Source organism: Colias croceus, chromosome 22, assembly GCF_905220415.1.
Source record: "Colias croceus chromosome 22, ilColCroc2.1".
NCBI lineage: Eukaryota > Metazoa > Arthropoda > Insecta > Lepidoptera > Pieridae > Colias > Colias croceus.
In genome coordinates this window covers 5364220-5390067 of record NC_059558.1, presented here as the reverse complement: position 1 = coordinate 5390067, position 25848 = coordinate 5364220, and the positions used below count along the sequence as shown (strand labels likewise).

Below are 25848 nucleotides of genomic sequence, written 5' to 3'. Positions count from 1 at the left end.
GGTATTAGATAGCCCATTTATCGAGGAAGGATTATAGGCTATATATCATCTCGCTAAGACCAACAGGAGCGGAGCACTGCGGATAAAGCCGCGGAGCACAGCTAGTATATAAGTATTAAATGTACATATTAATATTTCAACACAATATATTGTTTGTAGCATTCAATATTTCTTTCATTGTTCATATCACGGCCACGGTCGTCGCGATTTCAACAATCAGTTTTTGCCCTCATCAGATAAATGACCTTTTCGCATTTACGTTATTTGATATTACAAAATATATTTATCTTCTAACTCTTTACGGGTTCAATGTACTCTCTGCGTAATTTTTGTATATGTAAACATGTAAGTTCATACGAACTAGTGACGTTTGAATTTCGTGTCGTAGAAATGAAATGACTATTATAAGAGCTATTCATTAGATATTTTAATATGTTATAATATATTTATTTATTTATATGTTCTACAACAAAAACAAGGTACAAGTAGTCATGTATATTAGATAAATATACAGAAGAGTAGTCAATATATTAAATCTTATGCACAGAGGACTATATGTATAGAACCGTCGAGTAGGTATATTCCCAGAAATTAACTATGGATAAAGCAAACCAAAATCGAGCCTACTGTCAAAATTTCTGAGGTAACAAACCCAAAAAAATTACAGTTGAATTGACAACCTCCTCCTTTTTTGAAATCGGTTAAAAAGATATCAATTTAGTTCTAACTGATCATATTACCACCGTTTCCACCTAATGCTCTAAAATCGAGCTTATACGAAGCGAGTTATCCTTGACCACAGCAGTACGGTCAAAGTACACGTTTATTTGATTATATCGTAAAACAAGTTAACGAGACCATATTTTAACGATACCTATAAACTACATGCAAATCTATTCAGATATTTAGAGGTTATGGCATGACAAACTCATGGGTTCATGTTCATGAGTTTGTCTATGCCATAACCTCAACAATAAATGACCCCCACGAAAACCCCGAAAGAGTGTTATTAATGACAACACTCTTTTTTTGGGGAGTTTGTAAAGAAAAAAACCTACTGTCACATCTTTAACACCGTAAATTGAACCAAGGATCTTTCTCTTGTGATGATAGCACGATAATCACAGTACGATAAAGTATAAAAAAAATTGTTTATTGAATTTATTTAAAATTTTGGAAGCAATTTAGGAAATGTAAGGGATTTTATGCTCTATTTTGTTTTTGGTCCGTTAAAACATGGTTAAAACGGTTTACAATCCATCATCGGCGAGCGGGTGGCGTGAGCTCGTGTACAGCTTGCGCCGCCCCGGGGTGGGCATTTGGTGGAGGGCCTGGAAACGGGCAAGTGGCGGAGGGCCTGGAAACGGGCAACTGCTGGGCGGGACATGCGGAAGATTGCGAATGTGTACCCGCATCCCGTCTAAAGCAGCGCGTTGGTACACGGTGGGGTTTTAGTCGGTAGGAATCCGACATAACCCACGGCTCCTTCCCCGGGAGCCGTGGATCTTAGGCAAGATTTCCCCACTTGAAAAAAAAAAAAAAAATGGTTAAAACGGTTTATAATGTTTTATATAGGAAGGTAATCTTTCTTGATTAACGGCTGTGTTAGCAAGGATGAAAGTTCACATTTTAAGTGAAAAATATACACTATACTATATTATACTTTTAAGTTATGTAAATACTAGAAACGTCGATTGAGATTAAATTTAAGAATCATATAAGAGCTATATAAGTATTAAGGTCTATTTTAATTAAATGTCTGTTTAAAATGTTTATTTATTGCCTTTTTACTAAGCAAAAAATCTATTAACGTATATAGCGAATCGTAGAACATAAACCTTCATCTACATTTAAATAATATGTTACAATCAATTTGCAGAATTTTGATTAACGTATTTTTATAATTCAGTTTTTTTTTTTAATACCAGTAGGTAGTATTCAAGAACACTAATTTCTTTCATATTTTCTATAAAATAATATTATTAACAGCTCGTTTATGTGATTATGTACATTAATAGACCGTTTCTTATTTATGACCGTTTAACTTTATTTTATTTCAACTTAAAATCTTAAAAGGAATTCGTTTTCCTTATATGATGGCATCCACAGACACCTGATAACTCACACATTACCATACAAGTTACTAATTAGTATTAGCACGACCGTTTTTGTTTATATTTATGACTAGCTGTGCTCCGCGGTTTCACCCGCATTGCTCTGCTCCTGTTGGTTTTAGCATGATGATATATAGCCTATAGCCTTTCTAGATAAATGAGCTATCTAACACCGAAATATTTTTTCAAATCGGACCTGTAGTTCCCGAGATTAGCGCGTTCAAACAAACAAACAATCAAACAAACAAACTCTTCAGCTTTATAATATTAGTATAGATAAACCTGATTAAAACGCATTTTGCAAGTAGTGTAGGTCATGAGTGCTTCATTTAAATTGCGTGATCATCATCACTATCACTACATAGTATAAAACAAAGACGATTTCTCTGTCCCTATGTCCCTATGTATGCTTAAATCTTTGAAACTACGCAACGGATCTGTCTGGCAGGACACAGAAGGCTGATCACCTACTTGTCACTAAAGAAAATCGAGTGAAACAGATGTATTTATCTGCCCCCTTACCCTTTATCCCAGGGGACATGGGACTCCACTCTATACTCGATATCGTTCTTTTAAATGAAAAATAATGTTTATCTATAATCTACTTATATTATCTATAAAAATCTCGTAATAAATATTATTAATCTGTAGCGCATGTACTCAGCTACTTATTCAATCATTATTTAAGTACGACATTATCAAGTGAAACCCTAAAAAAACAACAAAAAATTAAACTAGCCTAGTTTACATTAAATAGTGGAAAATTATTATTATGGTGCAGTATATAGTTCTTATTTTTATGCAGAGAATTATTTTAATTTTTAATCGATCGGGTAAGCTATTTTCGTACAGTATTCCTTTATTTTTCTGTAAGTACAATTTTTACCTATATTGAAAAATGTACATGTTAATTGATTTCCGACACATTTTTTTTTTAATTCGGACCTGGAACCTCGATTTGGGTATTAAAAAATATTGTTTTTTTTTTATTATAAACAATTAAAAATTGATGAAATTTAAATAAAAATCACGTGACTAAGACTAGTAGTTCCTGAGATTAGCGCGTTCAAACAAACAAACTCTTCAGCTTTTTACTATTAGTAGGTATAGATAACGAATAGAAGACAAAGAGATAAAAAAATACGTTTTTCGCAATGTTTCTCACCGCGCTATAATCACGTCTAAATATATGTAAATTTATGTTGTTTATGGTAATATATTAATTTGTTTTCGTATTTAGGTAATTAATTTTAAATTTTGTAGGTAATTGTTACATCTACATGTCAATGTAAATTATAATCTATTTTCAAACATTTGGAAATAAATACATAATTGATCTATTCATTATAATATTTACGCTACCATTGAACTAGTTTCGAGCCTAGTCATTTTTAATTTATTCGTTTAAATTAAAAAAATCTGTCACTGATTATAATAAAAATTTATTACTTTTAGTACCCCGACATTTCCATCCCCTTGCTGCGCGGTCAACTACGAAACAACGATAAAATCTACTCGATATTTAAAATAGTCACACAAACTGACCTAGAGTCAGCGATACTATTATCGTGTAAACATGTTCAGCTTCAGTCAGATAATTGTTGTGTCCAGGTCAGCATTCGTCCACTCCAGCCGACGCTTTCATTCTCGAACGCGCGCCCGCGTAAACCATACACATTTATATTTTTTAATTTTTTATCTGTGCCGGCCGAAGGGTTATCGCGCGTTCGATTTTTTTTAAATTAAAAAAAAATGGTCGATAATCAGTGCGACGCGGGAACGGTGAAAGCGTACATCATGAGTGATTTGTTGAAAAAATTCGATTTGGACGCCACCAACGATGTGATGAAATTGACAATTGCTGTATTTGGATTCTACGTGGGGATGTTTTATAGTACGTATCTTGTGATATTAGCATGGTTTAGGGTAGTTTCGTATTAAGCTATTTTTTTATTCTTTGTAAAAAAAAATATTAAAAAAAATCTTATAAAGATCATAGATACAAGTTAAAAAATATTGTGTTTATGTTTTCACCGGTAGAGTTATATATATAATTATCACTACCTTTTAGTTTAAATTAAATATTTTACTACAAAAAAATACATATTTTAATAATTAAAATCTAACAATAAGTAAGTACTTAATTTTATTCATGATGAATTTGTGAAAGAACCAACAAGTTAATAGATAATATTTGCCGGTTCATCCCTAGAAGCAAATTTCATGTGATACATAGTATCTACCAATTACATAATTTTAGGAAAACATCAGTTATCGGAGTTACACTTTAATACAAATAAAATTTATAATAACTTTCTTATTATAATTATATTGTCGAAGAGTATATCCATTAAAATACATACAAGGAATCTAAAAAAAGTAACGCTTACATTTTACTAAACTTACCTAGTAAAACTATAATTTATTATTACCTAGTTATAGGTACAGGGAGGTAAAACCACAGCACGTGGTAAGGTTTAATAAACAACGTGATTTTATTTTCCTAAGCATTATCTAACATGTCTGATATTAGTAGCTGTAATTTTCACCAGGACAATTTTTTATTCATCTGGTGCATTTGTATGTTTAGACAGGGTGTCCGTTGGTATACTAAGCTCAAAGGAGGTTATAGTTTTGCATACGCTGAGTATGTAAAAAATAGTTATAAAATTCCAGACGCATTTTTTTTCAAATACATAGATGAATTATTAAAACTCTATGTGTACAGTGTACACCCCTGACAAGCATGAAGCAACCCGCCCAACTTTGCTACCCGCACTTTAGCTATCGTTGAAGATTATATATGCTTTCATGGACAAAATTCTCACATTAGCGACGGGATATATGCCTGCTGCACGAAGCTAGAGAAGAAAACATGAATTTTAAGAAAAAATTAGCAAAAATTTTTTGACGCAATTTTGTTGTTTAAGTTTTTTTTACGTGTGTGCAAAACTTCAAGTCCCTTCGCGCTTATAGTATACCGATAGTGGAACACCCTGTATACTGACATTAAACTATAGTCAATGTTATAATTAAAAATAATAAAAATAGTTAATTTTATATGTAATATTTGTGTTTACAAAATATGTACCTATCCATGTAGGAGGGTTACTCAGAGCATGTTCATTTTGATTATAAATTGTGTTCTTGTAAAAGAGATAATATTTTTTATAAATAAGGACTATAATAACTGGAACCTATTAGGTTGCGTGTATGAAATATAAGCTTAGTAGGTAGTAGTCAAAGTTGTTACTAAAGTAGAAAAGTCATTATTAAATATTACTGTAGTAGTTACATATAAAATATTATGTAGTTATTGTTACGCTACAAATTTAGTTCACATAGGTTCGATTTTAATAGAAGGAATCAACGCAATAATGTTTTGGTTCCTAAAATATTCCCCGCGTGTTAGTTTCAAGTTCAACAAGTAAGCAACAAGTTACTTAAATAATGCACTTGACCGGAAACTTGAAGAAAAAACTTGCGAGAAGCTGGTGCGAACACTTTTTTGGCGCGAAACCCGCAGTTCTTTTTTCAAAACGGGTCTCTGCATAACTTTTTAAATTGCACATCACATTTTCTATAGGCCATGTTTATGTGTATCTGTGTGTCAATATTTACTCCTTCTTTTTGGCGCGAAATTATCAGTTTTCTTTTTTAAAACCCGTAGTCTGGATAACTTTTAAATAACTCAGGCCCTGGAATCACAGACACAATAGAAAATCTATTGTGTCGTGGACCGATCGGGCCGCTTGGGGATCAATGGGTTAAATTGCATATAACCCATTATCACAGAATAATAACTACTTAGTAGCTTGCTATAGACTAAATTTATTCCTTCATAGGATAAAACAGTCGCTTTCCGCTGTCTGTCCCTTTGTACCTATACTTAGATTTTAATGCGGGTTATTATAGATATAGCGGTTCTCGAGGTACCTACCTAGTTTAAGTATACATTTATGATATAGCTAGCTATTACTGTATCTTCTGTAAATATATAAAACGCAAAGTTGACTGACTGATTGACTGATAAATCAACTCGCAGCCCAAACGACTTGACCGTACTTAAATTAGGCATGTATAGAGATACTATTATGTAGGCAACCACAAGAAAGGACTTTAATAAATTCTACCCAAGGGGATAAAATTTGTAGGTACCATGGAAATTTCTTATGACCGCGCGGGCGAACCTTCGGGCAACAGCAAGTAATGTATGTGTGCGTAAATATTTACGTCCGTAACACAACACGCACCCTCTACGTGCAATAAGTTATAGCCTATAGATACTAGCTGCGCTTCACGGTTTTACCCGCGTGGCTCCGCTCCTGTTGGTCTTAGCGAGATGATATATAGTCTATATTTTTAATATAATATATCGCCTATAGCGAAATATTTTTTCAAATCTGACCAGTCATTCCCGAGATTAGCGCGTTCAAACAAACAAAATCTTCAGCTTTATAATATAAGTAGTATAGTATAGATAGGCATAGTATAAAGAGAACTATATTATGCTTTAGGTTACACTAAAAATGATATTATGTGGAAATAGTGGTTATAGAATAACGGGAAAGCAGACCACATTAACCGCGTGTGTGGAGCAATAGGTGTGCATTTCTATTTTAATTGCAGATTGATTTACGATAGAGAACTGTATGAGATCTTATGTCACCCTTGTTGTATAAGGGTGCTTTTCCACTAATAATGAGCGAGGATGAGTAACGAGGAATGAGTTTGTAAATAACCAATAGTAACGCTTCAAACTTCAAACTAAATGAAGCGGTATGGTTACCTTATACAGACAGGTGTTTGTTTGTTTGTGGACCTCTATATTATTTAGTACCGACCCTATATCATAATTTTGTCTGGAATACGAAGTCTATTCAATAATAGAATAAATCAAGAATAAAGGTACAATTACCTTTTCATGTGTTTTTCATGACAGTTTCTCTGTGAACGCTATAGATTTTTAAGCTATTGCATAGCTTCTATCGCGGGTCTTGAGCGCGGGGACCGAATCCAGAAATTCCGTAACGAAAAAACCTCACGCTCCCCACTCCGACGGGCGGAGGTGTGGCTTGAAGGCATAGCATGCATGATGCAATAGCTTTACCGAAGCTATCCCCGAGTGCCACACGTCTTATTTTTTATACACTTAGCTACAATATGACGTAAAATATTATTGACGGTTATCGCATATAAATAACTGAAAGTAACCCATTGTTCCATACAGGGTATGTTCCTTTTAGATGCGAACATATAATTTTATAATACTGGTCTTGTTAATGTTTGCCATACAACGTACCTTTGAAATTAAAAGTTTAAATAATGCAAACAGTATTACATACGTATAATATATGTTGTTATCTCACGGTGCATTTAGATCAAACGAACATCGAGCTAGAGCTAGAGCATGAGCATTCTTTCATGATCTTTTAGTATAAACGAAAACTCGTATTCAGTGTTGTTCAGTATTAGAACATTACATATTATAATCTTTTCGAACGCACCGAGAACAACGCAAGAGTGCTTTACGCCTGTTTACACTAAAATAATTTGACATAGTTGGGTTAAAATGAGCATTCGCTCGTTTAATCTAAATGCACGTTATAATATTCCCATTCTTAGGGCCGATTTTTCAAATTGAGATTCATTCATTCAATTGAGATTTCAGATTTTCCTTGGTTAAAATTTATCCGTCCAATAAAGTATTGCCTACACGAACATTTTAAAATGTCACCTGTAAACTGTCAAATACGGACAATTAGAATTCATTTTTGAAATGGTAGTTTTACGTTATTCGATGAATAAGTTTTAACCAACGATTGAAAAATCAGCCCTAATTGAATCGATGTTATGACACTGAATTTAAATAATTTATTTGACATCGTAATTCTCGACAGTGTAAAGTGTGCCAGTGGATTACCGACACTGCAACAAAGAGTATGTCAGCATTATTTGTTGATACAAAATGTACTGAAATAAACAATTATGAGTACTTTTCTGTTTAGACATAATATTGTTAGATAATAAGTCATAAAAGAAGTAGGTATTTTGAGTGCAAAGCTGTTTTACTTTTTGTTAATTATTTGAATGTAGGTAGTTATTTAGATACACTGGTCTCTCGTACAAACATTCGCATCGCAAAATATGAAAATGTTTGTGCTATTATAGGGAAAGAACATGGCAATTGTTATACTTGTGGGTCGTGTAACGTGTTACACTTGCGTGTAAACATTCTTAATCTATACGAATGGAAAAAAAAGCATTTGCTAGTTGCTACAGTCCTCTTACATTTGCTATTTCGATCAATCATTGATCGGACGATCATAGTCAATAATTTATTGCACGCCTCATAAGCGAAGCGTTGAGGTGGGTACTACTGTCACTTCGCGCTAAACATCTGATTTTTCAAACTTAAAATGTCTTTATGTATCATACATTGCACTTGTAAGATAATACATACACACACATATTAAGAAAAAACACTATTTTTAACATTCATGATATTTTTGATGTCATTTTTGTTATTTAAACTAGTTAAAAATAGCTCAATTATTACGGTACCGCTTTCTTTACTTTTCCAACTGTTTTATTTTATTTCTTTTTTATATTTATAGTGTACTCTTTATAAATAATCAATTTTATTGTAAAGGATGAGATTATGAGGCGTGCACTTTTGGATTTTCCAAACTATTTTTTGACTCCGATTATTATCAGTTATTATGTATTGGTTACATCATAATATCTAACCTTTGATTTTCGCCACAAACCTCACGAACCGGTTGCAATGGCTAATAATTCTGGTCATTATAAAGAACCAATCTTCAAAAAATTGCTCCAGCACATACCGCTTTTTCTTCAACGTCATTATAAATCTTGTTTTTGTCAGATGTGAGAAATTTTCTAGATATGTACATCTTTCATTCATTTCATCATTTATATACTTATTACTTATACTGTTTAGGTTTCTATATACTATCTATACAATATTATAAAGCTGAAGAGTTTGTTTGTTTGAACGAGCTAATCTCAGGAACTACTGGTCCTATTTGAAAAATTCTTCTAGTGCTAGATAGCCCATTTATCGAGGAAGGCTAAAGGCTATAATATATCATCACGCTAAGAGCAACACGCGGAGCAATGTGGGTGAACAAGTAACAACGCGGAGCAAATACATGCAGTCTTCTCGAATCGATTTCTAAGAGACAGATCAATATACTCATAGTTTTATGCTGAGCCAAGTCCAGGCAGATCATGGACGAAGAGCTAGTTGTTGTATATTGATAAAAAAGTATCTATTAAAAACATCTATTCATAAGTTTTATACGTAAAAATCTTCAATTTATTAAACAATAAGGTCAGCATAAAATATGTTTAGTATTTCATTAAAATATAATTAAATAAGGACAAGTTAATGATAGTGATGGTGACATTTATTACAATAAATATAATTAATGGAGTATTATAATAAAATTAATATAAAAAGCGTCTTCGATTATCCTTGGCACGTATTATCTTCAGAATACGTTTAGAAAAAGTATAAAATATCTTATAGTTATTGTTTAAAAATAAAATATTACTTAATATTATATTCAACGGCTTCGCCCGTGGTACATTTTTACGTTTCTCTCCATAAGAACCATCCTCGTACTTCAAGAAATGTAATAAAAAAAAAATTAACGAAATCGGTTCAGTTGTTCTCGATATGCGCTTACCAACACATTTTGCGATTCATTTTTATATTATAAGATAATATATTATTTACCGTATTACGCAACAATATGCCTAATGTTGTAATATAGTTTTGTTGTCAGTAGATAAATAATAATCTATTGAATAGAATAGATTTTTTTTTCATTTTTTCAGCTTTACTAGACGGAAACCTTATTTCATCTTTATAAAAAGAGTTATGTTCTAAAACTACAAGTGTGAGTTAATACACTATTATTTATTACGATTAATAACGAATAAACTATAAGAAACGTCTATAATTATCTACAGAAAACATTATATATATTGCTATGGAAGCCAGACTAGACAGGAAACGAGTATCAAAAGAGGATTTATAACACAGCACAGGTATAAAAAATGTTTACAGTAAAAAAGTAGTTAATTAATAATGACTTTTCACGTTATCAATGCAAATAGTTAAAAGCGCTGCACCGTAACATCATAATTGTAGTCTTAATTGTAGTAATGAAATTAATCATATATTATAAAGTTCACACTATAAAAAGTGTTATTATTTAATTATTTACCAGTTTTTTATTCGTCTGCAAAGTGCAACGCCTGTTTAACATTTTTTTAACCTATTGCATAGCCTCTATCGCGGGCCTTGAGCGCGGGGACTGAATCGAGAAGTTCCGTAACGAAAAAACCTCACGCTCCCTACTCCGAACGACCGGAGTTGTGGCTTGAAGGCATAGCATGCAATACCTTTACCGCGGCAGTCCCCGAGTGCCACACGTCGTTTTTTTTTCATTTATAGATTCATTTGTAGATACTTGAACCAGATAAAATGCGGCTGCCTAGAAATATGAATATTTTGCACGTCCTATGCATTTAATTTGATTTTTTTATTATATTTTGTGCTTTAGAGGATTGTAAAATGCCCTTTACGCCTGATTTTCCACCCTTGCATTTTGTATATGTTGTATAGTATATTCACATTTATTTTATATATAAAATATCCTGTTTAGCAAGACTTGTCATAATTAAAATTGTCCCCGATATCTTGAAAAGTTTTTTTAACTAATCTATTGAGAACCAACTCCCGTGAATGAATAAAATCGCCAAACAAACAGATAAAGCAGTAGGCAGATAGAAATTATCTAAACAATTTTCACTCGTTATCGTAACAAAAAATAAACCGCGATCTTGAACCCAGAATGGCATTGAGCTGGTCAAATACAATGTCACGTATCTTATCGTTATACAGGATGTTTCGTTTTATGTAATTTCTAATTGATTTCATTGTTTCGACGGATATGAACTTAGGATGCATGATTGTGCGGTGTAAGGGTTGTATGGAATAGAATAGATGAATGAACGTGTAAATTTATGTTTAGGGAATAATTTATGTATCTAAGGTATGTGATGAATGATTTTATAGATATATTATACTTATAGATATGCATGTTGATCCACCTTGTTGTTAAAATATTAAAGAGAGAGAGGTATAGTATACCGTAAACGCGCGAAAATTCCGACATTATATACCTATGTTGTATGAACAAAAGTTATGTTCTAAAAACCTTGTTCAAACGTAGCCGGCTATCCCAAATAAGGCACACCTAAAAAATTAAGGTAGCTCACAGAATATTCTAGAAACTAAAAAAGCTTCACCTTGGGTTCATACGAGTTGCCGTGCAATGCCATATATAAATAGAGCCTTGGACTCATGTTTAAAACAACACCTAGGCTCTGTTTATGTGACGCTAAGTACTATTTGCGATTAACCTATGTTAATGAGAAGCGAAGTGATGTAAAAAAGGACAGGTGTTACCGGTGACCGCTGCTGTTTATTTTAAGGATAAACGCGTAAAAAAATATTCATGGTATGTGTTTATTGTCTAAATGTCATTTATTTACGGAGCAGCATGAAATATTTTCTAACGGTATTATTTATGCCTGTTGTTTATGTTTTATAAGATAATGAAAGGCCGACTCTTCGCTGTAAAAATAGCGGGTTTAAATCATCCTGTATAAGATACCAAGTAACCTAGTTCAATGTCATTATGTTATGATTTCGTTAGAGCCTACCGATTATTATTTAAAAATATTATTTTTCTGGTTACCCTTCGGTTAAATTATTATACAATAATAAGTGCTATCGCTTCGTAAACAAGTGAAAAAACATGTTTTTGTTTGTTATGAGGGGTTAGGCGGTCAGCGAAAATTCAGCTATTCGCTCCTGAGGTGAGGGGTGAGGTGCGTTAAGTATGGAATCAACGTGCTCGAAACTAAAAATCCTAAGCGCCATTCACATTTTTATCAAAAAGTGAATGAAAATGTTTTCTAAATCTTAAAACAGTCACGAAATCGAGAAGGTAAATACCTATGTATTTGTGATTTTATACGAATTATTATCGTAAAATACGGTTGTAATGAGCATATATATTATATATATGATATTTTAGAGGTAACTTCAGGATTTTTTTTATCGAGCAAAATTTTTCCAATCGTGTTTTGGAAACAGTCATGAGTCATCCCATCACACATACGTTCTGTAATAGGTACCTACATATTAGAAATATCAGTGCGAAAAAACTTCAATATTTTCAATTATAGCTAGATAACAGTCCATTTTGCCGTTTTCACCTACTAGGGGCCCTTAAATAGTTTAATAAAAATAACTACGTTAAAAACAACCGACTTCAAAAACGGAAAAGTAAAAAAAATAAAAAAGATTTGATATTATCCTTTTTATTTTTTACTTTTCCGTTTTTGAAGTCGGTTGTTTTTAACGTAGTTATTTTTATCTAATACTTTTTAGTGAATTTTTCAACACGAATCAAACGAGCCCATACTCGATAAAGTTGAGTCACTATATTACATAGTTCCTATGGCCATCTTCCGATTCCATCATCAAATCAGCTCTATGTCATGATAATGTTTCATCGCTATCCAATTTATATACGTATACAAAATTTCAGCGCAATCGGTAACCGGGAAGTGAATCAAAGTTACTTGCTACGTTTCCATTAAGTCATCGAGATCAGACAAAAATGCTCATAAAATTAAAACTCCTGGGCCTATCCAAATAAAATTCATTCATTCATTCATTCAACCTCCTCCTTTTTTTTGAAGTCGGTTAAAAAACAACAACGTGATGCATGCAAGATGCATGCTCTTGTTTGGTAAATAAATGTAATGCAGTATGGGTATACTGCATTAATTTTATTTATTTTTATTTAATTTTTATACTATCTGTTCAACAGTTTCACTCGCTGACGTAACAATGGACAAAAGCTAGTTTGTTGTAGCTTAATGATTATTTTGTTACATAGGGTATTTTCGACCCCAGCTGCAGTTGTCCCTGTCGCGCTCTACGGGGGAGGCTTGAGGCATAGCCGCGACAACATTAGATAATAGGAAAACCTAATTTTGAATTCTCTCACTCGTTTTGTTGGCTTTTAATACTAATCAAAACACATAAACAAATCCACATCAATAAATACAGAAAATTTCACCAGATCACACTAATCTAATCACTCTACTAACCCTAAACAAACTATCTAGAACACTATCATGAACAAATCACGAGACACAGCTACCAGACTTGCTGATAACCTCCTGACAGTGTCTGTAAGGATCATGAACGTTGCACTACAAGGAAAGATAAGAGGAGCTAATTGGCCCTTCCGAGTGGATATGTTGTTTCCGTGTTAAACTAATTTGTTGTGTTCACCTTGTTGATGTCATGTATATATCTTTATTAGCTCGCTGTAATCTTGAGTCTAGATTGAAGTTATAGGTAACAATATGTTTCAGAAGACTGTTCTTCTTTGAATAGTCTAAGTCTTTAAGCGATTTCTGAAAATGGTAATAATGCACCTGGTAAATTCCCAATTTTCTGACTTCTTTTATAACCCCTGTAATGTTTACGTGTTACAATAATATGATTTCTTCACTGAAGAGATGTCACAAATCTATCTTTACAATAGGTAATAAGGTCTATGGCTATGCTATGTTTCGACCAATACATTTTAGGACGCCATTAGCCTCTCAAAATACGCCTTATTATAACCCCAAAACACAATCAAAAGTTCACACTCAAACGGATCTATTTTTTCCACGCTCACAGATAAAACAGTTCATAAGTAACCATGAATATAAAAAACAACATCATGCCATGCACATGCTTGCCGCATGATGCTGCCCGTGCACCCGGATAGGATGATAGTGGTGTGTCAAAATATTTTTTTCCTCTAGATAACGTTGCAGTTAGAAGCGATAGCTTTGTGTGGAATAACTGACCCGGTGACGGTGTCACTGATGTCGATTTTACTACTGGCGGCACGTAGTTCCAGTTTTTTTTACCGGGTCAGTTAAGTTTGTGGCACTGTACCTGAGTATAATAGGTCTAATTGAGGAGCGTGTTACCCCTGTATATCTCAAGAAATGCGCAACGAAGTAAACCATACGCTGACCTACACTATTTAAGTGTTAATAAAGAATCAAAATTTAGTCCTAAATTTATCCTAAATATTGAAATCCAATGGAAAATATGACGAATAAGATAAGGGATGAACTACCTTATTTAAAATATTTCTTCGTATTCTTACAGTGGAGTACGTGGACACAGAATACAGTCTCTGGCTTACGTGGTTCCTGACTCCTGTGATCGTTACCTTCCTCCTGCCGGCCGTCATCATCGTACTCATATACCTGAGCAGTATTATCTTCCATCTTTATAGGCTTTATAGGTAAGTGGCGATGAGGTTAAACCTTATAATAGGTGTACGATGAGTAGGGAAATTTGCCAATATGAAGTGTGGATAGGTATAGAGCCATCAGTGTAAGGAAATAAGAATGTCAATAGAGGTGGAATGATGACGGAGAAAATAGCTTCCCATGGGTTCAAGGATTTTCTTTGGAAATTATAGCAAAAATGTTCATAGTTAAATGATTCTTATTTATTTTCGTTTTTTGCCTCCAGTATTTTATATAGGAACAGGACATTAACACGAACAGACTATTTATCAAATCATTTTTAGTATTTTAACCCACAATTCTTTAGCTTTAAAATATTAGACAATTTATATTCTTATAACTAATAAGTTTCTTAAAACCGAATTATCTTATTAATACGTTTTTTGTCCCCAATTAAAAATAATTTTAATAAATGCCGTCTTATTTATTCTTACAACTAACTTACTTTGTCATGCCATCTCCACGTGAGAACCTTACATCACGCAGTTATCTTCATGAATTATAGAGCCAATAAAAATACCAATTAAAAGGGGGTCGATAAATATAATTAGTCACGCCGCATACTTCGGTAGACAGGTCGATAGTGCACGTAGACACAACACATTGTTGATAATTTTGATACAATTGTGAACCCGGAAATAGTCTGGGAAATAATTTGGGACATGATGAAGAAGTTGGTTAGAAATATTTAGTTATAGATAAATGGGTAGCTATAGCCTATAGTAGTAAATTTGAACTTTGTACATGCTATACTCAATACTGCATTCTGCCAGAAAAGATGCTATATCAAAACGGGTAAAGCATGTTTCTACAAAGTGCTAGATAGTTTCTAGATATTCTATAATAACTTATATCTAAGCTATTAGTCTGTTCCATTTTCTGTTCACATAGGTACCTTGTTAGTAGATAAACTATGTACATAGTATAAAACGAAGTCGCTTTTTCCGTCCCTATGTCACTTTGTATGCTTAAATCTTTTTAAAACTACGGAACGGATTTTGATGCGGTTTTTTTAATACATAGAGCGATTCAATAGGAAGGTTTAAGTGTATAATTTATTAGGTTTGAGACAAAGTGGGCGAAGCCGCGGGCGGTAAGCTAGTTAGACAATAAAAATTTACTATAATCAATGCAGAATTACGTGCATTACAAGTTTTACGTCTATGGCTAATCAGTGTGGTGCTAAAAAGGGTAGCTACTCAGCGTCACATGTTGTGAAGCGCTGCTATTTTCAGTTGTCATGCTAAACTAAACATAGAGGGCGGTCTAATTACTTAGAGTGATAATGTAAATTCAACAAACTAATGACAACAAACTATGACTTGAACACAACATAAATTTACAGGTTACGTGTAGTGGCTGGTGTGCAAAACGACTGGCGGCACGCGGCGCGACTCGCGGTATGCGCACTGTGGGACGCACACGGGTGGTTGTGGCATGGTAATTATATGTTTTTAGTGGATTGTAGTACTTTGTCTAATTTATTAAAGTGTTATTTTGGTAGGGTCATTACCCGTAACCTAACCGTAAGCACATGTAACAGAAAATAATTATTAAGCTATTGCATAGCTTCTATCGCGGGCCTTGAGCGCGGGGACCAAATCGAGAAATTCCGTAACGAAAAAACCTCACACTCCCCACTCCGACGGGCGGAGGTGTGGCTTGAAGGCATAGCATGCAATAGCTTTACCGGCAGTCCCCGAGTGCCACACGTCGTTTTTTTGTTAGGTGTGCTTACGGACTACGGTTAGGTTAGGTCGGTTCTTTTGTACTGACCGTTCTACAACACAATTTATTTTTTAATTTTGTTTATAACTAGCTGCGCCCTGCGGTTTCACCCACGTGGCTCCGCTCCTGTTGGTCTTAGCGTGATGATATGTAGCATATAGCCTTCATCGATAAATGGGCTATCTAACACCGAAAGAATTTTTCAAATCGGACCAATCAGCAACCGCAGTCAAAGAAAAACCCGCATAGTCCCGTTCCCGTGGGATTTCCGGGATAAAACCTATCCCATGTCTTTTCTCGGTTACCTATCAAAATATCTCTTTACCAAATTTCATGCAAATTGGTTCAGTAAGGCGTGATTGAGTAACAGACACACAGAGTTACTTTCGCATTTATAATATTAAGTAGGTATGGATTGATAGATAAATGAAAGTGCATATATTTGAGAATCTATTTAGTCCCAATTTTATGGCCATATTTATATAAATTCTAGATAATAATGTTTTATTCATTCACGTACGCAATAACAATAACTGATAATGTTGTATGTTATTATAAATATTCTTAATTAATTACCTTTTGTGGAAGGTGCTAGCACTTTTATGATAAAGATGAAACAATAGCAAATGATAAGGAGCACATTTCATAATTTTATAAATGTTATATTTTAATATCTTTTAATGTTTTGACTTAGTCATTTAAATACATCTTGCCCTCAGACCACTGCCGCACAAACAGACCGACTTGCACTACTGCATATAATTCTAGATTCCTTATAACCCTAATTCCCTACATAGTTCAAAAATACATATACGAGTACAGAATATTCTAGGGCCTAGAGAGAAAGTAGAACCTGGAATCCAGGCTATGAAATCAAATAAATAAATAAATTTCTTTATTTGCGTAATCTGTGTAAGTACAAAGATAACAAAATTACATTATAGGTCGAATCAACACATTAGCCATAAATGGCGTGCAAATTAGGTATGTCAGCTCCACAACATTATTTTATTTAAAAGTATATTATTTCATTGTCACATCATAATTATATATATTCATTAGTCAAAATTAAACATAGAGGTCTCAACCACTCCAGAAGGTCCGTTCCACGGCATCTTTTACCGTTCTGCGTGCGTGCGCCTATATAATTATATATCCTACTTTATCTTCATATATATAAATCTCGTGTCACAATGTTTGTCCTCAATGGACTCCTAAACCACTTAACCGATTATAATAAAATTCGCACACCATGTGCAGTTCGATCCAACTTGAGAGATAGGATAGTGTTTTAGAGAAAGCGGGCAAAGCCGCGGGCGGTAAGCTAGTATTATATAGATATGTCTAGTCCTTATAGCTCGATTTCCTACTATAGTCCTTAAAAAAATACTCAACACAGACTACATACAATACATATTCTTAAAATGTTACAGGCTACGAAATCAGAGGGCTAGAGAACATTCCAGAAGGTCCGTTCCTCGTGATCTACTACCATGGGGCGCTACCTATAGATATGTACTACTTTACCGCGCGGATGCTGTTGTTCAAGCGACGGCATATACATACTGTGGCTGATCGGTTCATGTTCAAAATACCAGGTAAGATGACTTAATAGTAATAAAACTTATCTGACTTATGAGCCGAAAAAATGATTTAGAATTTGTTTTCTAAAAATTAGACTTTTGAGGAAATAATTGATGACCCATGTTTTTTTAGGTTATATGTAAACACTAATGATTCATCTTTAACGAGTGAATTAAAAACAGCTCTTTTTATTCGATCTAGCGAAAATTTATATCTACGTCCAGAACCGACAAATTAATAATTATCCCAGTCAAAATAGTACAATGCCATTGTATTTCTAATAGATTTTCAGCGTGATATTAAAATTTAATAAAATTAAAAAAAATCCAAACCCTACATTGATTACTCTTGCTTTTTATTCTTATGTACCCAAGAAAATTTTCCAATTTTCGATTTTTTTTTCAGGCTGGTCACAACTACTAGAAGGTCTGTGTGTAATCCCTGGCACAGTACAGACCTGTGCAGGAGTGCTCAGAAGTGGAAACCCTCTAGCTATTTCACCCGGTGGTGTTTATGAAGCGCAGTTTGGGGACCACTACTATAGACTGTATTGGAAGTCGAGGATTGGCTTCGCGAAAGTCGCTCTTGAAGCTAAAGTGGTAAGGAATGTTTTCCTTTGCGGAAGTGAGGATAACCTTTTGCGCCGGTTCTAAAGCTTAAAGATATCTTCCGTTTGTTAAAAGTTTATAATTTTTTTTTCAACGGTCTGTAATTCATTCTGTGTGAAGTTGTTAACACATATTATGTTTTGCCATTATATAACATAATCCCAAAACATAACAACAACAACAAATAATTTAAATGTACCCGCAAAACCAATCAGATCAATATCTACCAAGTCGCATTCTTCATTACTATCTATAATCCGCGCAGATAGAGAATAAATTTGAAGATGGCGTCGGGTACTTATGGTACGGTTGACAAATTAAGTTCTTTAACATCGTTTTTTTTTTTGGTTCTTGATAACGCTCCAAGCTCTTCTCTTCGTCAAGAGTTTTATAGCGTTGTAAAAGACTGTGCAACACCCTTTAAATTGATCGATTTTGACCAATCTAAACACGTTTTCCAGCCAATAGTGCTAATGTTCACATAGAACGTGCGCGAAGCGTTTTGCGCAGTGGGCTGGTTGCGTGGCGTATGTCTACGAGTGTACGGCATTACTCGAAACTAGTCCCATTTTACTTATCCCCTCCCTTTCTTCACACAATTATTACAATTTGCACCTATAAGACTGTCCGATACCCATGAAATTGGTTTATTTTAACCAATCTAAACACGTTTTCCAGCCGATAGTGCCAATGTGCACGAAGAACGAGCTAGCTCGAAACTAGTCTAATTTCACACATAACATATTCCTCTTTATCGCTAACTAGCTGTGCCGCGCGGTTTTACCCGCGTGGCTCCGCTCCTGTTGGTCTTAGCGTGATAATATATAGCCTATATTTCTCGTGGATAATGTAGCTTTCGAATGGTGAAAGAATTTTTAAAATCGTTCCAGTAGTTTATGAGCCTATTCATTACAATCAAACAAACAAAGTTTTCCTCTTTATAATATTATATTAGTGTAGATAATAAGCATTTTCTGTCTAAAGACACTTTTCATTACTCAAAACTGACGTATTTCCCCTCTTCCAGCCAATAGTGCCCATGTTCACGCAGAACGTGCGAGAGGCGTTCCGCACAGTGGGCTGGTTGCGTGGCATATGTCTGCGTATCTACGCCGCTACAAGAGTCCCGTTAGCGCCGGTGTATGGCGGCTTTCCGGTGAAATTGGTCACGCATTTGGGCAAACCGGTGATGCCCGAGCCCGGGATGACCCCGGAACAGCTGCAGAAGAAGGTATGTACATACATTGACATACAACAAACTCAAACATCTAATACACATTTATTTCGACTTTCAACATTAACATACAACATTTGTTCCGTGCGGACGGCAAGCATCATTTTTACGCAGAAGAATTCTTCGTAGTACGCGACTATAGTGTCTACACTGTATTCACACTCGCTTACTAAAAGGTCACCTATCAAACAGCATTTTATAAAATGTTCATAGTAATTAACACCTTGTTTCGTGGCAGTAATGTTAAACACAAGAAAACTCTGCCCAATACACGCATAGGCAGAGTTTTCCTTCAGACATTTTTGGCTGTTATAAGTCTTATTGTTGATTGTACGTATGATCTAACTATATAATTTTTCTTCCTAATATTGCTAGTTCATAAAGAAACCTTTTATTAATTAAAATTCAATTTCAGGTGGCGACATCTATAGAAAACTTAGTAGAAGAACACCAAAGAGTGCCCGGTAGCATTCTACTAGCTCTGATAGAGCGTGTGTATGAATTACCCAAAAAGCAAAAGAAACACACGCACACGAACGGCACGTGTGCGAACGGCGTGAAGAAAGAGACGGCTAATGGGGTCAGTGATGAGTGCGAGCGAGACAGAGCGAAGGTGTCGTAGTGTGCGTTAGTGTTGGACCGCTATTGGTTATGAGGTTTCTATGCAGATAACTGTAAAACAACAACTTGGTTAGATTTGTGTGTAAAACTAGCTTTGCCCGCGGCTTCGTGTGGTTAAAGAAAATTAACACCGTCATAAATATCCCAATTTTAAGGATTCGTACTAATGTATTTCTGTTGCTACTATAACAAATAATAAAAAATCGAGGTTAAGCAACGGTTGGAACTGTCATAAATTGGATGGGTGAACAATTTTTTTTGCAGTGCTTATTTGTAGTGCTTGTTTGTACGACTCGCACTTGACAGATTTTTTTATATAGCGCCATCTATCGGTATCCTTAAAGTTCGTGCCTCCTAGTAACTATATCAAGACACAAGAATCATATCATATAAAACTGCATTACGACTCGAATGAAAGACAAACAGACATAAAATCGCATTTATTATTAGTAAAGAATATATGGAAATTGTTCACATTTACTGCATTGCTCTGAAGTTGGTAACAAGTAAATACCAAAATGTTGGATATTGATCGTTATATAATATGTACTTATCTGGTCTGAAGTTAGTTACAATAATATAATGTTATTTTACTTGAAATAGAGAAGTAGTTGAGTTTATAATTTATCTGCATAAATTTATCCTTGTAACCTTTGAGTTGGATCAACAGTAATTGTGGTATATTATTGCGTTAGCGCATTCAAGATGGAGTTTGTGACAATTAAGTTTAAAAATGCATTTTAATGACAAATGATTATCGAATATTGTTTGATAAAAATTAAAACCTTATTGTGATTTTTATGAAAAATTTGAGATGATAATAATTTTTAAAAACTTTAAAAATTGACTATCCAGTGAGGTGGTACTTAATTTTTTAATGTTTTTTTTTTAATTCACGCGAAATTAAAATACTATATAGCTTTTAGCTTGATTAATATATACATTTAATTTTTAATAAAACATTGGTATACAAGATAGACTAAGTTCTTCGATTTTCAATGTATAGAAAACAGATAATTAGATTGTGTCATATATGTATATTATGTAATACATATGAGATTAGTTTAATGTATTATAATTGTAAAATGTTGCCAATTTTTAAACAATAAAATATTTAATATAAGTTTTATATATTTCAATGTATGAGATTAAAAAATACAAAAAACCTATTATATTTTTTTTTCTTAATTAGGTTTTGAATCATGCCAGTGTGTATATTATAATAGTTGATATTTATTCCATATATAAAATGTCTGCTATGGTGTTGCTATATAAAATATACTGCCAACACTGAAGAAAAAAATCACCAATTTTAGGCTTTTAATGTAAAAAATAAAATATACATTTATTAAATTTAAAATGAATGTCGAAATTTATATCAGTAATTATAAAAGAGATTTTATTCGTGTAGTACAAGGTTGCATTTAATTAAGAAAACGCCTATTTCCAAATTCGTTTGCGTTTAAATTGCTTTGAAAGTATTGTAAAGCTGAGTATACACTAGCGTTAGAGTTTGACTAACGCAAGTGAATACTCAACTTAAGATATAGTAGCAGTGAGTAAGTAATTTATTTCAAAGGCGATGGTACGAAAGGTATGAGTGCAAAATAGTTAAGTTTATTATTATACTGTAGAGAAAAGGCAAAATGTATAAAAATATGTACTTTGTCGTAATTGTATGTATATAGCTCTGATACAGGTTGCTAGCCCGTTTTCAGAAGAAATCGGTGCCAGAATGTTTATAAATGTGCTAAAATATAGAGTTCTTTGTAAAATACCAAAAATATGGCCAATGTTCTGTAAAAATGCTCGAAAAGTTCTATATAACAAGTTATAAAAATCTTATAAAATACACTCGACACATTTTTATGTCTTGAATACTTCTACAGTAGAAAAAAAGTAATTTATATTGTGATATATAATTATTGTAGTTGATGACTTAACTTGCATATAACCAAAATTATTTTACCATACAAACAGACCATTCAATTTCCTTGATTTGTATATAATATTATTCAAACATTTACATTAATATTAATATTAATATTATTTTAATAATGATGACCCCCTCCGTGGTACAGTGGTTGACGCGTCAGCGTAATACCGAGAGGACCTGGGTTCGATTCCCGGTGGAGACGAAGAAAAAAAAATGTCTCGGTCTGGTAGGACACAGAAGGGCGAAGGCTGATCACCTACTTGTCCCTAAAGAAAATCGGTCAGTGAAACAGATGTATAATGCATCTGCCCCTTACCCCACTAGGTGACATGGGACTTCACTTTTAATAATGATAAAGTCTTCTTAGGTTTTGGTATATTACAAATAGCACTACGATAATTTCCTTTATATAGTTTCTATGTATATTTTATACTTAGTATTAAGTCTTTAAATCTATCACTTGTATTCACTATACTTGTTTACAAATGAATAACTTGTGCTAAGAAAATAAATATATTTTCAATGTGTATGTGATTTTATTTTTAATCCCTAACCTTCATCATCATAATATCATGCCTATACAGAATTGTTTCGAATGCAGGAACACAGGTTTCATGTAGCTTTTTAGCCATAAACATTTAATCAAATTATGTCATAAAAGTATATATACTGCGAACTCTCAGCAATGCCCCCTGGTTTGCTACAAATGCTGAAATTTATAGCCACTAGTCACTACTATATGTTGCCTAAAAAGATGAAATAAATACGCATATAAATTCATAAGTTGCCAAACTGGAGAAACATTATAACAAACTAGCTAGTCAATTGATAAAAAAAGTTCTACCATAAATCGTCTTAAAAAAAGCTTTAATCTAAATTTATTACTCGAAGAGCAGTTGTTCTCACTGGAGGGCTCGCTCTACATGCCAAACTTTACCTAGCAACACATCCGCTTATAGCGAAAACCGCTGATTGCAGAAGAAATGGAAAAAAACAGTAACTCCGACATAATGTCGTGCAAAAACTGTGCTAAAGATTCCAGCGCCATCTATCGGAATTCATAAATTTCAGAGTTATTCCAACGCATCACAACGATCTTCTTGTGGGAATGGGCATGAGTTATTTCTACACATTCACATTCTTCACAAAAAGTAGCCTATGTCACTCTAGCCTCCTTACTATTTCCAGACATAAAAATCCAACAAGCACGCTTTCGCATTGATATTGAATGAATGCACCCAAAGTCGAAACACGCACGTTCGAAGCGTGTCGTTTTCGTTCGGAGAAATAAAACTTTAGCCTATGAAATTACTATTTTTATGAAAGCGCACGCTCGTATTATTGGTCTGGTATTACCTACTAGTAAGGCTCTAAATCATCGGTTCCTAAGATTTTTAAGTTTTATTCCATATTTTCGACGGAATTGAATTTTTTCAATTCTTCGTCAAATAAAAATGACAATCGGTCAAAATATGAGAATCGGTTTGCGAAAATTTCAGCATACGGCTGTATATTTTGATTGCGTTGGCTTATAAGTTTGATTTTTTCATAGATTCATGGGCCGACTTGAGTTTTCCATATAAATCTTTAGCTTGAGCCACGCGTTCCTGAGAAAAAGGGAGTTGACAGACCCATAGATGGACAACAAAGTGATCCTTTATGGGTTCAATTTTTCCGTTTGAGGTTTGGAACCCTAAAAACATCGTGTGAACGTAGGGTTACCTTAGAACTGCTGTTATAATAATTTATGAGATTTTTTCATAATACTTAACACACATGGCTTGACATTTTAGTTGTTCATGGGTTACGTAGGATCAATAAAATAAAAGAATGTTCATAATTGAGATAGTTTATTCATTTTTCACATTAATTTAAAAATTCTGACAAAATAATAGGTAAGTACATATATGTAAAGAAAACATGTCTAACAAAAATGGTAATGCTAATGTATTTAAAATCTGAACTGCAATATTTTAATGACATCTTATATACTTATATAAAAAAGAATCCCAAAATGTGTTGGTAAGCGCATAACTTGAGAACGGCTTAACCGATTTCGTTAATTCTTTTTTTAATATTCCTTGAAGTTCGAGGATGGTTCTTATGTAGAGAAAACGTAAATATGTACCACGGGCGAAGCCGGGGCGGACCGCTAGTTTATTATGTAATCAAACTGATTCATTTATTTTTAGAATACATACAGGAAAGGAGTATACACATAATTGCAAAATACAAAGTATGATGTTAAATTCATTTATTTTAACCGAGAACAAATGCATAATTGGCCGTAGATAAGCAAAAAGGATCCAACCCACAACATGACCGAAAATGAGTTAAATATACCAAACTGCTCGTCTAGGTCTATATTTTCGATTAGCAAAAACAATCCAAGTAAAATATGAATATTTTGACGTTAAATTGACACTGGGTACCAACCCACATGTATGGAGAAGCCATATTTTAGTTTCGTAAAAACAATCCATTCTTCTTGGATCATATTGTAAAACGCTCAGTCTAAGAAACTAACACAAAACTAAAATGTTTAAAAAAATCCAAAAGCATGTGGATCCTTTTAGATATTTAATTTTTATGATATTATGATGCAATAGATAAATCACTAAAAAGATTCAGGAAGCATGGATCTCTTTTGTTAAACTGAATTTTGTAGAAATGTATACTGGTTTAATAACAAAAACGATTCAGAACATTTGGATAGACTGAATATTATGTATTTAAAGCTTGAGTCGATGCAAAAGTTGTATGTATGGGCGGGCTCGAAAGGTAAATCTTCGGAGGTATCTGATAATGATTTTCAATGACTATGGCCAAATGTTAAAGAAAAGCCCAATTAGACGATTTGGAGTCAATCTTTGACTATTTATCTAAATACTGCCTGGATTTCTATAAATCAATCCAAGGGGGCAATCCAAGACTTCATGACGATGTAGATATGGCGATGAACCGGACTTTGCACACGAAGAATAGTAAATCGGATAGAAATAATATGTTTTATATAAATAATGAAAAAAAAATTGAAAGTTAGTTGTTTTATTTACGAAATTAAAAAAAAATAAGGATCTTAGTAGCAATTAGCTACTTTGAATCGTTTTTGCGAAATGAAAATTCACTTATCATAATTGAAAATAGGTTTTATCAAAAAGGATCCTAACACACATTTAGCTGAATATTTCAAGAAATAAAACTAAATTCAATAAAATTTGTTTGTAAGAATAAAATATACATTGACACACACACTTTTCCTTAAGAAGCAATTAACACAAGCAAGTCTTTATATGAACAAACACAGGTTAAACTTCAAACTTCAATAACTCAAAAGTAACATTTTGTGGGTTGGATCCTTTTTGGTTATCTACGGCCAATTTTAATTAATAAACTGGATAACATTTTTCCGACATATTACACTATTCAATTTTCAAAAAAAAATACAAATGTTTATCATTTTACGCTTATAATTACATCTGTAATAAAATGGTATAAACTTATGCATACACTATTATTTCGAAGACATAAATGAACCCTGCTCTATGAGAAAAACTATAGCATTTTCTATATAAATACAATTACCAC

General features: G+C 33.4%; 1 protein-coding gene across 2 annotated transcripts in view; it reads left to right on the top strand.

Annotated features, from left to right (window-relative positions):
* The window catches only part of LOC123701694 (transmembrane protein 68), a 28335-nt gene extending 7740 nt beyond the window's left edge, over positions 1-20595 (top strand). Inside the window, exons 1-7 of one of the 2 annotated variants that reach the window (XM_045649196.1) lie at positions 3701-4008; positions 14404-14542; positions 15895-15989; positions 17711-17875; positions 18267-18460; positions 19497-19700; positions 20119-20594. In XM_045649196.1, coding sequence (XP_045505152.1) covers positions 3867-4008; positions 14404-14542; positions 15895-15989; positions 17711-17875; positions 18267-18460; positions 19497-19700; positions 20119-20325 — 1146 coding nt within the window. In that variant the 5' untranslated portion in view covers positions 3701-3866 and the 3' untranslated portion in view covers positions 20326-20594. Of the gene's footprint in view, positions 1-3700; positions 4009-14403; positions 14543-15894; positions 15990-17710; positions 17876-18266; positions 18461-19496; positions 19701-20118 lie in introns of those variants that run through there. The other variant, XM_045649197.1, reaches the window with a different exon arrangement.
* Positions 20596-25848: the final 5253 nt, after the last annotated feature.